The sequence below is a fragment of the Erinaceus europaeus genome, chromosome 17, assembly GCF_950295315.1.
Source record: "Erinaceus europaeus chromosome 17, mEriEur2.1, whole genome shotgun sequence".
NCBI classification, from domain to species: domain Eukaryota; kingdom Metazoa; phylum Chordata; class Mammalia; order Eulipotyphla; family Erinaceidae; genus Erinaceus; species Erinaceus europaeus.
The window spans coordinates 8,378,174-8,392,398 of record NC_080178.1 but is presented as its reverse complement, the minus strand read 5'-3'; the positions used below and the strand labels follow the sequence as shown (position 1 = coordinate 8,392,398).

The 14,225-nt window shown below is 39.5% G+C and overlaps 1 protein-coding gene across 2 annotated transcripts in view; it reads right to left on the bottom strand.

Moving 5' to 3' along the window:
• Nucleotides 1-1,412: 1,412 nt before the first annotated feature.
• ZFP91 (ZFP91 zinc finger protein, atypical E3 ubiquitin ligase) overlaps nt 1,413-14,225 on the bottom strand; it is a 30,157-nt gene continuing 17,344 nt past the window's right edge. Inside the window, exons 3-11 of one of the 2 annotated variants that reach the window (XM_060176241.1) lie at nt 12,491-12,694; nt 12,121-12,157; nt 10,809-10,907; nt 10,318-10,452; nt 9,269-9,319; nt 7,875-7,953; nt 6,805-6,919; nt 4,026-4,125; nt 1,413-3,695 (exon numbers count right to left, since the gene is read on the bottom strand). In XM_060176241.1, the coding sequence (XP_060032224.1) occupies nt 3,185-3,695; nt 4,026-4,125; nt 6,805-6,919; nt 7,875-7,953; nt 9,269-9,319; nt 10,318-10,452; nt 10,809-10,907; nt 12,121-12,157; nt 12,491-12,694 (1,331 nt within the window). In that variant the 3' untranslated portion in view covers nt 1,413-3,184. The remainder of the gene's footprint in view (nt 3,696-4,025; nt 4,126-6,804; nt 6,920-7,874; nt 7,954-9,268; nt 9,320-10,317; nt 10,453-10,808; nt 10,908-12,120; nt 12,158-12,490; nt 12,695-14,225) is intronic. The other variant, XM_060176242.1, reaches the window with a different exon arrangement.

Below are 14,225 nucleotides of genomic sequence, written 5' to 3'. Positions count from 1 at the left end.
TTGAAAAGCAGAGTATCCCTTTTATTCTAAGTCTTTTTATTTAATAGCCTTTTTAAAAAATTTTTTTTTTTTACCTAGGTTCAAGAACTACCTGTCTCTCCCATCAAATGAGAAAGTGTCCTGCACATTACAACAGGCAAAAAAAAAAAAAAAAAAAAAAAAAAAAAAAAAAAGGCTTTGAGGGAATAAAATTGATCCATTACAGTTTTTCAGTTTTCTTGAGTACATTGGAAAGTGGGGAAAAGGAGGGAAAATGCTATTCAAACAACCAGAATGTGTCAGACTATTATAAGCTAAGTAAGGTTTAGTACTCTTTGTATTTTCTTCCTCCACAAACATGGTCAAAGGAGGTTCAAGTGCTCTCTGGATGTGTTACCTTATGTTTTTTAATCCATATTATTTTTACACCCAGTTTTACCCTGGCCAGTGTTCTAAACATTTCGAGGCATAGTAAATTAATGTAAAATAAGAAGGAAACACATTTCCCAAAAAGTTTCAGAATTTAGAATTCCCAGGTCAGGATGGAGGATATGAGATGGGAGAAGTTACTAAAAAGGCTAATAGTTGTGAACAAAATTAGGAAATACAGAATATTTAGATTCAAAGAGCCCTTTGAGAAAAAAAAAAAAAAAGAAACAGCATGAGCAGAGTGGAAAAGGGAAACAGGACTGGTGTAGACAGTTTACTTATCCCAACTCTCTACTATGCTAGCTCACATCCTTTTTCAGAAGGAAAAAGATAAAAGCCCAAAAATATATTAAAATTTACTGCAAACTGCTACAGTAATTTGTAGACTAATGGTGGTAGCTTATGAAGATCAAACAAGGAAGAACAGAGCAATTCTAGTTATCAGCACTATCCACTTTTGACTTGAGATGTGGACAGTGTGGGGAAACACGTTTTTCCCTCTATCCAGGTTTTTTTTTCTCCCCAAATGCAGTTTGCTGAAACATATGGTGACTAACCACTGCAAATTTAATTTATGGAGACAAGTTAAGAAGACAAATGTGACAGAGTTAAGTGTGGGATATAGAGGTGAACTAATTAAATCGTACAACACGAACTTTCATGGGAGTGGAACAAGTTTGTTGTAGATGTAGCCAATCAATCTTACAGTATTTCCACGTCTATTCAATATACCACAGGCAGATCCAAATCCTTACTGTGGGCAGGAGAGCACATTCTAACTCCTTTCTATCCTATCCATGTTCTACCCCCACACTGCAAGGATGGTAAATCTGCAACACTCTAAAAAGAAACAATAGTGTATTTTAGAACGACCACTGTAGGTGTTCCCCTTCCTACTTCCTGGCATCCCAAACACTGGCACCAGTGGGTGTACAGTAAGCCTCTTTCAGAGATGACATTTTTTTGTCCCTCTTCTTTGGAAAAAAAATAAATCAAAGACAAAATTGATAAACTTTGCAGTTTTAGTGTTTGTGAAAGACAAGTTGTTCCTTATTTTGTTCTCAGCAAAACTTCATTCTTTCCAACAGCCATCATACATTTCTGACAAACAATAGGGCAAGCCTTTTATTCCAGCTTGAGATACACAGTATAGAAACTGTCCCTTTTTTCGGCTAAAAGTGAGCCAAAATAGTCTTTTCTTTCTCCAATTTTATGAACTTGTACAAAAAACACTACCTGCCACCTCTCCCATAGACAACAAAAAGCAACCCACCCCACAAAAACCCTTATGAGATATGTAGCTTCCAGAATTTCAGGTGAAAGCCAAAGCCATTATTATACAAATCATTCAGTTTTAATTGAAGCTTTCCCTCTTCTGAAGTGCTGTTAAAAAGGAAACAAAACAGAACAACTTTCCTTGACCAAGAACTGCACAACTCATAGACTGTTCCTTCACTAGTGGCAGCATCCTTCACTAATTGGGAGTTGGAATGAACCAATGATAAAGCAAAGCAAAAGCAAAAACAAAGCAATGGGGACAGAACTGGGCCACTATAATCTGTAAAGTGATGTGAGAAAAAAAAATTCACAAGAGAAAAATCGCTTATCTATAATTCAGATCCTGAACATCCTCCTCATCCCTTCAAAAATTCCTAAATCTTAATGCTCTAAAAAATTCAAAGAGCACTAATTACCACAAACCTAACATCCTCGTTTTTTTTAAAAAAAAGTCTTCCAAAATCTCACTAGGCTACTGTAGTGATTTTGTTAGTGCTGAGGACCAGCTTACTTTAAAGGCCACAGGAGAGCTATGATTTCAGAGGCTGGCTGTGCTTCTTCAATCCTAACATTTTGCTTTCAGATGTACCTCTAATGGAAAAGGACTCCACACCAAAATAGTCGAATCGCTTCCAGCCTCACAAAATATAGCAACAAAGAAAAAAAGAAATCAGACTTTCTGTTAATAAATAAGGAATCTCAGGTTCCACAACACAAAAATACACATGTTCAAAGTGCAAATTTCTGCTATTAGTCTGGGACTTTTCTCACTGTCTCACTGATAGAGAGCCCTGTCTGATGGTCAGAGAGACCATGTAAAGGGCAGCCCCCTTCTGGCTGCGAGTCTGCTTTCCAGCAAGTGAGCACCATTTAGAACCATATGGAAGTGCTGGGATGGTGACTAGGTGCTAGGGTCAAAGAGTAGGGAGGGTCCCCACATATCCTTCTGTTCCGAAATCCGAGATGGGTAGAAGAAAAGGGGGTGAAGGTGTGTGCTGTTTTAACAGCTCATCCTGTTAAGGGGCCCTAAAGTGCCAAGTCAAGCTGCTGGCCTCCAGAGATTAGAACTGTATCAAACTTTTGAGAGCACTGCAGTGGGTAGAAGCCAGAACCATGGGGCTGCAGGAAAGAGAGGGTTTGACAGGACTAATATACTGCTAAGAGTTAAAAGCTGATCCAGAGCACATTTGAATTACAGGTTGGAAAAGGGGGCCTTGCTGATGAGCAGAAGTTTGCCTGGCGGAAATAGGAGGATAACCCCTAGCTGAGAGCTGTTACTGCTTTTTTTGTCCACCTTCCTGGCAAAGGCAACATCATATAGGGGGGATAGATGAGGGAGAGAAGGGGGTAGGTGGATGTGTGTACTGTGATCCACAATGGGAAGAGCAGGCCCTTCAGTTATTTTACTAGATTTTAAATGCTTTATATATTTTTTTTGTCCTTTTTATCTTTTAAATACAAAGTCTGAGCTGTCCCAGTGCCCGAGTCTTCCTTTCCACTAAGGTCCAGTAGAGTCTGTATCTTCAATCAGAACCTCTGCGGTAGCACCGAGTATATCTGAGTTCATAACCAGCCCTTCAGTGCCCCCACTACTGCCACTTCCCACAAAGATCTTCCCATCAGCCATCAGGCTCATGCGTTCTGTCCCACTACAGTATGACTTTGACATTCCTTCAGCTTCTAGCAGTAGGCACTCTCCAGAGGTGGAATTTCCCAAGGGCTCAGGAAGAAGAGGGAGACCCTGACCATCTGCAGGCTGAGTCAGGGACTCTGGGCTAGTGCCCAATATATCTGTGCTGGTGATGAGGGCTCCTGCATTGGCAGCCAGAGCTTCAGCCAGCAGCACCTCAGGGTGGCTTTTTGCTTTATGTGCCACCACACTGTCCTTCTTCTCAAATTTTTTGCCACAGATATTGCAAGAAAACTGGTAGAAGGAGTCTGCATCATGTTTCTTCATGTGCCAATTAAGGGATGCCTTTTGCCGACAGGTAAATCCACAGATCTCGCATCTGAGGAGAGTAAGGAAAAAAAATGGGGATTAAATGAGAAAAATAAAGAAGACTCTTATTTAGGACCAGGGTGAGTAGTTACAGATCACATACATATGCAGCAGTTAACACAAACTTATGAAAGATTGGGAAACATTAGTAGATGGGAAATTAATGATTATTTTCCTTCTACTTTAAAAACAGGTTAACAAAATACAAGTCCACTAAGCATTCTTTAATTTGGCAAAAGTAAAAGGCAATGGCAGCTAAAAATGTTTGTGAGGGGTTGTAATTCTCCTGTAGGGTATAAGCACTTCCCACCTAGATGGTCACCAATAAGTAAACACTCACTGTAATGGTTTCTCGCCAGTGTGAATCATTCGGTGTACTGCCAGATTATGGGAACTCTTGAAAGCCCGAGCACAGTATTCACAGATATAATCCCTTTGATCTAAAAATAGAAATAATGTGATTAATATTCCACTTAGAACCTCTACATATCAGCTTGATGTAAAAATCATGATGAACTTTTGCATATCTAAACAGAAAAACATGCTATGACTTTTCCAACAGCACAGTATTTTGACTTAAGTGATCAAGCAGGTCAACTCAGTAAATACTGCTTTCAATCTGTAACCATACTTTTGAATAAACAAAATTTAAAACAAATCTAAAGATGTGGCATATGTGCACAGCAGAAAGCCATTCAGGTACGAAGATGGAATAAAGAGTTTGTGCTAAGTGAGACAGGTTAGAAAGATAAAGATGGGAGTCGGGCAGTAGCACAGTGGGTTAAGCGCAGGTGGCGCAAAGCACAAGGACCAGAGTAAGGATCCCGGTTCGAGCCCCTGGATCCCCACCTGCAGGGGAAGGGGAGTCACTTCACAAGCGGTGAAGCAGGTCTGCAGGTGTCTGTCTTTCTCTCCCTACCTCTGTCTTCCCCTTCTCTCTCCATTTCTGTCCTATCCAACAACATCAACAACAACAACAACTACAAAACAATAAAACAAGGGCAACAAGAGGGGATAAATAAAAAAGTATTAGAAAGATAAATAATGGATAACTACACTCATGTAAAGAAAGAAAGTAAAGGGGCAGAAAAAGTTAAATACAAACAAATCTTTAGACTCTGACCACTGAATGTAGGTCACTAAAGTGGAAGGGGGCAGAAGTTGCAAAGTAAAGGGGGTCCAGCCACTGGTGGCAGAGGGATATTGACGGCTTAGTGGTGAGCTTGATGTGGTAACAAATGTTTTGATCCATGCTCCCAGAGGAGTGGCAATGTCAGGGGAAGATGACTAGAGGGCTCTGAACTTCAATTCCATCAGAACCCAGAGAGAGAGATGAAAAGAAAAAGGAAAGACATTTGAAAGAATAGGTGTAGGTCTGACTTAGAAAAGAAGGCAGTTGGTGTGGGAGGTGGTGCAGTGGATAAGGCTTTGGACTCTCAAAAGCATGAGGTCCTGAGTTCAATCCCCGGCAGCACATTTACCAGAGTGATGTCTGGTTCTTTCCCTCTCTCTCCTATCATTTCTCATGAATAAAATCTTAAAAAAAAAAAAAAAGAAGGCAGGGCCATAGAAAAAGTGGGCAAAAATATAGACAGACAGATACAGATTATTATATAAATAAGTCAACCCGTTATCTGTGACCTTGGGAGAACCACCGCAGTTTCCAGTGGAGCAAATGAGGACACAGAACTATGGTGGTGGGAATAGTGTGGAACTGTTCCCTGTTATCTTGTAATTTTATAAACCAATAGCCAACCATTAATCATAAAAAATATACAGCAGGAGTAGATAGCTTAATGGTTATGCAAAGAAACTCATGCCTGAGGCAATCCCTGCACCACCATATGGCAGAGCTGAGCAGTGCTCTGGTTAAAAATAATAATTTATTAATAAAAGATATATATTTAAAAAAGGTAAACACACAATAATCCTATAACCCATCTCAGAGAGTTGTAAAAACCAATTATGGGAGAAGAGGCATGTTTTTCCCAAGCCTGAATATACTCAATCACTTGAGTTCAGGAATCTATTTCACCAGTCTTACTTACCTTCCCAAGTTCTTGGTAACTATGTAAGTAGTTAGGCATCTATTTGCTCAACCAAGCTTCCAAAGGCAATTTATACACACTAACATACTTAGAAAGCTCTCTAGCACTACCAACCTTTCATTCTGAAGAAACTATAGTATAATGCAAAGACTGTGATCAAATCTCAGTGGTTTGAATGTGCTAAGTTCTGTGCACTTTATATATCCATTATCTTACATCATTCTTACATAACTGACAAAGGTATCATTAGCATTCTTATTTCACAATTGCTTAAAAGTGAGAAAAAGTTGACCTAATTTACATATATAGTAAATTATGGAAAGGACCTTAAGCAGGAGTCATGGCATCTGCACAACTGGAACTTCTCTTGCTCTATGATTACTGAGAATAGAACATGCAAAAATTATATATCTAGTACTTAACTTAGTCAGACCTAATGTCAACCCAATTTGTTATTAGCTGCACTGCAATGAGATTGCCATGTGACTAGAATGAATGGAATTCAGATTCGTTCTGTGTACTATCAAGACATTCAATTTCTCCTGAGCCAAACCTACAGAAGGTCTTGTGTGAATTTAACAGTAGCACATGTCTCAATAGTTATTTAGTGGTTACAATAAACTGCAACTAAGTTTCTTTTTCTTTAGATTCTTTACACTTAGCCCACACTTATTTACTTAGAACAAAAAAAAAAAAAAGAAAATCATAGTTCTACTGAAAACTATTATACTATGTGACCATGGGCAAGTTAGTGTTACTTCTTGCCTAGCTATAAAAGAAGGCAAGTAAAGTTAGTGACGCTGAATAGGTAATAATGCATGTAGTGTTTAGTCCACAGTGGATACAGAGTATGTTTAATACAAGATCATTATATAGTTCATAAGATCCATACAATAAAAGAAGCCATAATCTCCTCATTCCTAACAAATCTTGTTTTATTACATTTAATTTTCATATCTTAGTTGTACATGTAACTGTAGATGCCTTTAAGATTTATGTCAGGAAAAAAATATCATTATCAGTCTACATATATAAATGTATAGTGAATCCATCAGTGACTTCAACAAGTACCTGTATGATGTTTGGCATGTCGTAGAAGTTGTTTTTGGAGCCTGAAGAGTCGTCCACAGGAAGGATGAGGACATACATATTTCTTCTTCAGCAAATGCTGATATTTAATGTGGTGCTGAAACAGTAACAGAGAACCAAGAAGGATAAACTTCCTGAGAGTTTGTTAACTCTGAAATGCTGAAGGGAAACCACTCAGAAAGGTAGCTACGAACACAAGTCATGGAAACAGATGGATTCCAATCCAGTCAGTAGCAGTGGTATAAAGATATACTTAAACATGACCATGGCAACTCTAATAGCATTGTTGAGGGGACAGAGATCACACTGTCTAGCACTTACTGCTAGATATAGTGCAAATAAATGGTACTATCAGAAGAGCAGTTACAAAATAAGGCTGATACTACAAAGTGCTGCTAAGGATAAAGCAACAATTTCTTAAGCATTAATAATTAGCATTTCATTTTCATGCTTTCTCTCAGACCTAAGTAAGTTGTATCTTCTCTCCACACTCAAAAAAAAAAAAAGTCACTCTTGTTAATTCTATTTTTAAAATAAACACTAAAAGGGGGTCAGGCAGGAGCAAACTGGTTGAGTGTACACATTACCATGCGCAAGGACCAGGGTTTAAGTCCCTGGTCCCTTCCTGCATGAGGGGGAAGCTTCAGGAGTGGTAGGTGAACTAGTGCCGCAGATGTGTGTCTCTTCCCCCCATTCTATCTCAATTTCTATCCCTCAATTTCTCTGTCCTATAATAAATAATAATAAAACATTTATCTGTATCTTGTTAGAGTCATCTCCTATATTAAGAGCATTTATACTGTTACAAATACTGGAGTATTCCAAGACTGTAAGGAAGTTTTCCATATGGACGCATGCTAATAATCCTGAAGTAATTTAGGTATGACATTCGTATCAAAACTGCTTTATCTATGATGACTACTACTTATATTTCTCAAGTGATAGTCTCAGAAAGTATGAGAAGCAGTAATGAGGAACACAGCATACTATTATCATATAACAGTCTAGCCTATCCCAACAAGCTTACTTCCAACCATAACAACTTCACCAACCTGCAAATAGCGAGGATGAGCAAGAACAGTTCCACATCCTTCCATCTCACAACGGACATATTGGATTGGAGGTTTTTTCCTATTATCAATATGCAGGAAAAAAATGTTAACAAGGAAAGTTGTCCACAATAGCTTTAAACTCAAAGTGCAATATAAGGAAAAAACAAACAAACAAAACCCAGAAATCATCAAATATTCAAAAGTATTTTAAATAGAAATATATAAATATGGCATCAAGAACATCATAAAGCTGCATTTAAAAAGTCATACTGGGAGTCGGGTGGTTGCGCGGTGGGTTTAGCGCAGGTGGCGCAAAGCGCAAGGACTGGCGGTTCTAAGGATCCGGGTTTAAGCCCCCGGCTCCCCACCTGCAAGGGAGTTGCTTCACAGGCAGTGAAGCAGGTCTGCAGGTGTCTTTCTCTCCCCCTCTGCTCTCCATTTCTCTCTGTCCTATTCAACAATGACATCAATTAACAATAACAATAATAATTACAACAATAAAACAACAAGGGCAATAAAAGGGAATAAATTAAAAAAAGAAAAAATAGTCATCCTAGGGGGGCAGGCAGTGGCATGCCTGGTTAAGTGCACATGTTACAGTGCACAAGGGCCTGGGTTCAAGCCCCTGGTCCCCACCTGCAGGGGGAAAGCTTCATGTGTGGTAAAGTGTTTGCCTCTTTCCCCTTCCCCTCTCAGTTTTACCTGTCTCTATCCAATGATAAATGAATAAATAAAAAAGATTTTAAAAAGTAGTCATCCTTGAGAGCTGGGCAGTGGCGCGCCTGGCTGAGCATACATTGTCATGTTCAATGATCTGGGTTCAAGCCCTCTCCCCCCACCTACAGAGAAGCTTCAAAGTGAAGTATATAGCCTCATGTGTCTCTCGTTTTTTCTTTCTCCAATCTCCCACTCCCCCCCCTCTTAATTTCTCCTTATATCAAACAAAATATTATTTCTACCAGAGCACTTATCAGTTCTGGCTTATAGTGGTGGTTGTGGTGGTGGGGGAAGACTGAGGAGTCTCAGGCATGAGAGCCACTTTGTAAAATCATTATGCTATCTATCCCCACTCCTTAAAAAAAAAATTATCTGAAAGAAATGAAAAGATAATTCAGAGGTATATACACACTCCCATGTCCATATCTGCATTATTATTGGCAATAGTCATACATCTAGTAAAATCTTAGGATTACTGTGGTGGTTATTCTTGAGGGGTAGGGGTACAGAACTGTTAGTAGGTTTGAGGAACCATATTCCTACTGCCTTCTACTACTAAGTCACTAGTGAAAGAAGGGAGGGAGAAGGCATCCCTCCAGGACTATTTAAGGGCAAATACAGAGTGAAGAAAGTACCTAACACCAGACAATTGCACAAGAGAGCAAGACTGTAATTACCTCCTTTTGGGTAAGCGTGGACTTTTATCATCTTTTCTCCTTCTTCCTCTCCTATAGTGAAAGAGCAGAGTAACTGTCCACAATCTGGACTGAAGCTTACAGAGTAAAGGGTGGCTTGAGATCGTACCTCAAGTACGAAGAGCAGGTGACAAAAACATGGAACAACCCACAACAATTCATAAAGACAACCACCTATCTGGTAGACTACATTTTACTCAGCAGTAACTGCACTTTCAGGTAGACAGCACAGATTAAATATGCACCTGTCACAAATGATGCATTGTGATATCAAAGATTTGGCGAAGCTCCAAAGTTACAACCCAAGAATCACTTCAGTGAAAAGCCCACCACCCCACAACTTAGTCAACTACTAGCAGAATAAAATCTATCTCAAAACTTTTAAGATTACAGTAATAGCAGTAGTAGTAGCAGCTGAAGCATTGCAAAAATATCTGATTTCTGTTAAAGAGTTGATAGGTAGAAAGTTTTCAACTGACAGGTTATAACATTTGATTTATTTGCTTTCTTTTTAAAAAATATTTATTAATCCCCTTTTATTGCCCTTGTTGCTTTATTGTTGTAGTTATTATTGTTGTCGGATAGGACAGAGAGAAATGGAGAGAGAAGACAGATAGGGGAGAGAAAGACAGACACCTGTAGACCTGCTTCACCGCAGGTGGGGAGCCGGGTCCCAAACTGGGATCCTTATGCTGGTCTTTGCTCTTTACGCCACCTGCGCTTAACCCGCTGCACTACCACCCGACTCCCATTTGCTCCTTCTTTTGAGGATCCACACCTGCCACTTTTTTTTTTCCTTCTTCAGTTTTTAGTCCCTTGGTAGCACTCTTGTAGCTACTGTTTTACTCCTTATCTGGATTTATTTACAGATTGCTTTGAACCAACTTTAAGCTTCTCTCAGATAAATAGCTGTTCAACACAGCTATCTCTCCCCCCCTCCAGGCTTCTTTACTATTTCTACCCCCTTCTCACTAGTACTCTACTAGTACAACCTACTAGGGCTCCATTTTTAATAGCAATTGTCTACTCACTTTCTAGGAGGTTCCTCATCCTCCCTAATTTCATTCTCCTCTTCTTTCACCTCTACCTCTACTTCTACTTTAATTTCTTTCTTCTCTTTCTCTTCTTTCACTTTCCCTGGTCTTCTCCGTGGCTTTGGAGTTTCCCTGAAAACAGAACACTGGTTCTTTTTCACAGAAAACTGACAGCAGAGTAAAGCATAGAGCTATTAGGAATTCACTTTAAAATTATTATCTTCAACTTATAAATAGGAAGTTTTTAGTACTCAGGCAACAATGATAAAACATGCACACACCATAATAATGTGGATATACTTAAAATAAAGTTCACAGTGGAAGAGAGCTAGATGTGGGAGTAAAAAGATGTTAAGATTTACAAAACAATCAGTCATTTAAAATTAATTCTATACCTACTGGCTTGTCAACAAGGTGAAATGAAAGCATGCATTAATAGCTTTCTATAGCTTTTCACTGACAATTCTGGGGTAAAACCCGAGACATGCCTTTCTAAGTGAGGTTTGTAGGTCTCATCTCTTGGGTCATCTTTGAATGGTATTTCCTCTTCACTAATTAACATCTCTTCTTCCTCTTCCTCATCACTACTAAAAAGGAGAAATTAGACATTTTAGTTTTTTTGTCTTTTTTTTTAAATTTTATTTATTTATTCCCTTTTGTTGCCCTTGTTGTTTTATTGTTGTAGTTATTATTGTTGTTGTCGTTGTTGGATAGGACAGAGAAATGGAGAGAGGAGGGGAAGACAGAGAGGAGGAGAGAAAGATAGATACCTGCAGACCTGCTTCACCGCCTGTGAAGCGACTCCCCTGCAGGTGGGGAGCCGGGGTTCGAACCGGGATCCTTATGCCGATCCTTGTGCTTTGCGCCACCTGGGCTTAACCCGCTGCGCTACAGCCCGACTTCCCTGACATTTTACTTTTAAGTATTATATTTTGGCTATATTTTATTCAGTAATTTATCTAGAGGTACAGTAAGCAATCTAGAATTTTATGTGTATGAGCTACTTGAACTGTGATTTAACTCCTTTATCCCAAGAATAATGGAATAAATGGGGAAGTAGAGCAGTGGATAAAGCACAGGACTTTCAAGCCTAAGGTCCTGTGTTTGATCCCTGACATCACATATGCCAAAGAGATAACTCTAATCCCTCTCATTAATAAATCTTTAAAATAATATCTTAAAAAAAACATAACTTATCCCATAAACACTGATAGGATCTGGTCACACACCAACATTTCATATAGTTCTCAGAATGGGGTTCAAATACAGAATACAGAAGAAACTGAAAGCATATCTTATGAACTACCTACCAAAAGATAGCCTAAAGTTCTAAAAGAACAAATTGGATTCCCCACTCCCATTTTTGTTTGCTACTAGGATTATCATTAGGGCCATGGTCCTGGTACCACTACTCCTGGTAGCCATTTTCCCCCTTTGGTAGAAAGAAGAATGGAGAGGGAAGGGTGGAGGGGGAGGGAGAGAGAGAGGGAGAGAGGGAGGGGGAGGGAGGGAGAGAGAGAGAGAGAGAGAGAGAGAGAGAGAATGAGCAAAAGGCCTGCAGCACTGTTTCACTCCTTGTGAAGCCGTCCCCCAACAGGTGGGAACTGGGGGGCTTGAACTCAGGTCCTTGCACATGTATGTGCTCTACCAGGTTGTCTAGCTTTCAGAATGAATTTAAACTGAATACAAAGACAGGTTCATTTGTGTTGCAGCTTAAAGTTCTTTCAAGTACAAAACACCTCAATCATTTAATGTTTGTGCTCTTATGCTCCCAAGGCTGAAGTATGAATGGTTTGTTACCTAATGCCACCTGGAGACTGATGCTCTTCTGAGACATCTGGAAAAACAAACAAAAACTTTTATCTATGTTGATACTTTTTGCATCCAAGAAATTTAAAACCAAAACCAAAAAGACAGTATCCGCAAAATGTCAAAAAGACTCCTAAATCACCATACCCACCCCTGAAAGTTAAGCTAGCTGGGAATGTTCAACAGAAGGGTGAGGGAGATAGCATAATGCTTATACAAAAGGCTCTCATGTCTGAGGCTCAATCCTCCACACCACCATAAGCCAGAGTTGAGCAGTGCTCTGGCTAAAAAATAAATAATAGTAACAACAATAAAATAAAATAAACAAGCAACTGGTAACCACACTCCACTTGCACTGTACCATAATCAAGCTGATCTGTATCCGGTTCTGACTTGCAGATGAGCTGCAAGGAACCAGTCTTGGACCTGGAGCTTCGAGTGTTCTCTACGTCACGATGCCGAGAGACAGACGTCCTGCTACTACTGCGCCAGCCTCTGCTTGGCCTACTTCCAGCAATGGAAACTTCCTGAGGGAGGGAAGACTCTTCTTTTTCTTCCTTGGGTTCTAGATGAAAACATAGGCCACTCTTTAAGCTTATAGTTAACCAACAATCACCTTTGTATATCCATTATTCTAAGTAGAGTCAATGAAAGATAAACTATTTTAAGGAAAAGAAAATTCCTCAGATCTAACTAGAAGAAAATTAAACAAAATGTGCCACCCTCAGGATAAAACTTCACATTACATGGGAGGTAGTCTAACCAACAGAATACTGGATTCTCAAGCATAAGGTCCTGAGTTCTATCCCTGGCACCACGTCAGAGTGATATACTTGGCTTCTCTCGAATAGACTACGAGAAAGAGGAGGAAAAGCCACTGTCACTGGGGCTCCTCATGTTGCAATGAGAGAATCATTTCTGCCCTGCTCTGTCATCTACAGTGCTGGCAATCAGCCCAGGGCCTACATGTGAGGTCTGTATGTGCTCTTACTACTGGACCACAAGCTTCGCATCAAAAGTGGTGATTTTATTTGACCTTACATACTGTAAATAGAATGTAATATCCCTCATTTTAACACTTACAGATTGTTAGAACAGAAACTTTATGCAAAATATATTACTAAACCAATTTCGCCACAGGCTGTTTAATATATGAAAAGGATGCTACAGCATTATCCTCTTTTCTTCTAACACACCTAAAACTAAAAAATACCAGCACCGTGGTCCGGGAGGTGGCGCGGTGGATAAAGCATCGGACTCTCAAGCATGAAGTCCTGAGTTCAATCCCCAGTAGCACATGTACCAGGGTGATGCCTGGTTCATCTTTCTCATTAATAAATAGAATCTTTTTAAAAAAAATACCAACACCTCTGATACTAAACATAATTTGTATTCACTCATTCTCGAAGACACTAATTCCAGTTTAAAGTTGTTGTGACTGGCCTCCTGCAGCTCAGTGTACAAAGTGGTAAACAACTCTAGACACAAGCTTTCATCATAGACTCACACACACCCACGCTCGCTCGGGTTAAGATAACTGAGATACACCAACTAACCAAACTGAACAATCGTGGGATGTGGGAGAATGCTGAAGTACCCAGAGAAAATGGCTCAGACACAGGGACAATGTGCAAACTCTACACAGTATTTCCAGCTGGAGGGAGAAAAAACAAGTTTTTCTTATCAGTACAGTAATTTGCAAAAGGCACTGAATTAAAGCATACAATTCAAAGGCCTGCTAGTGAGCAATAAATATCTGAGTAGTCCAGCTCATACAACTAAAAACTTTAGATCTAACAAAAGAAAAGAGGACCAGAACTACACTTACACAGAAAGAAGCACTGGTCTGGATGTTTTTATAACTAAACAGTATTGCTAGGGATCACTACTGGGAACCTCAATAAGAAGAATGACTTCCAAGGACTCTATTCATCCATTTTACTTAGAACAATACCACAAATTTGAATTTACAGGGCAAAACATGGTGAAGCACACACGTGTGCACAAACAATGTTGTTATAATCCTATGTTTCCCTGTGCTTTAAAAGGTGAATGATGTCAAGTACAGCCTTCCCCTTGAGTAACAGACAAGTGGG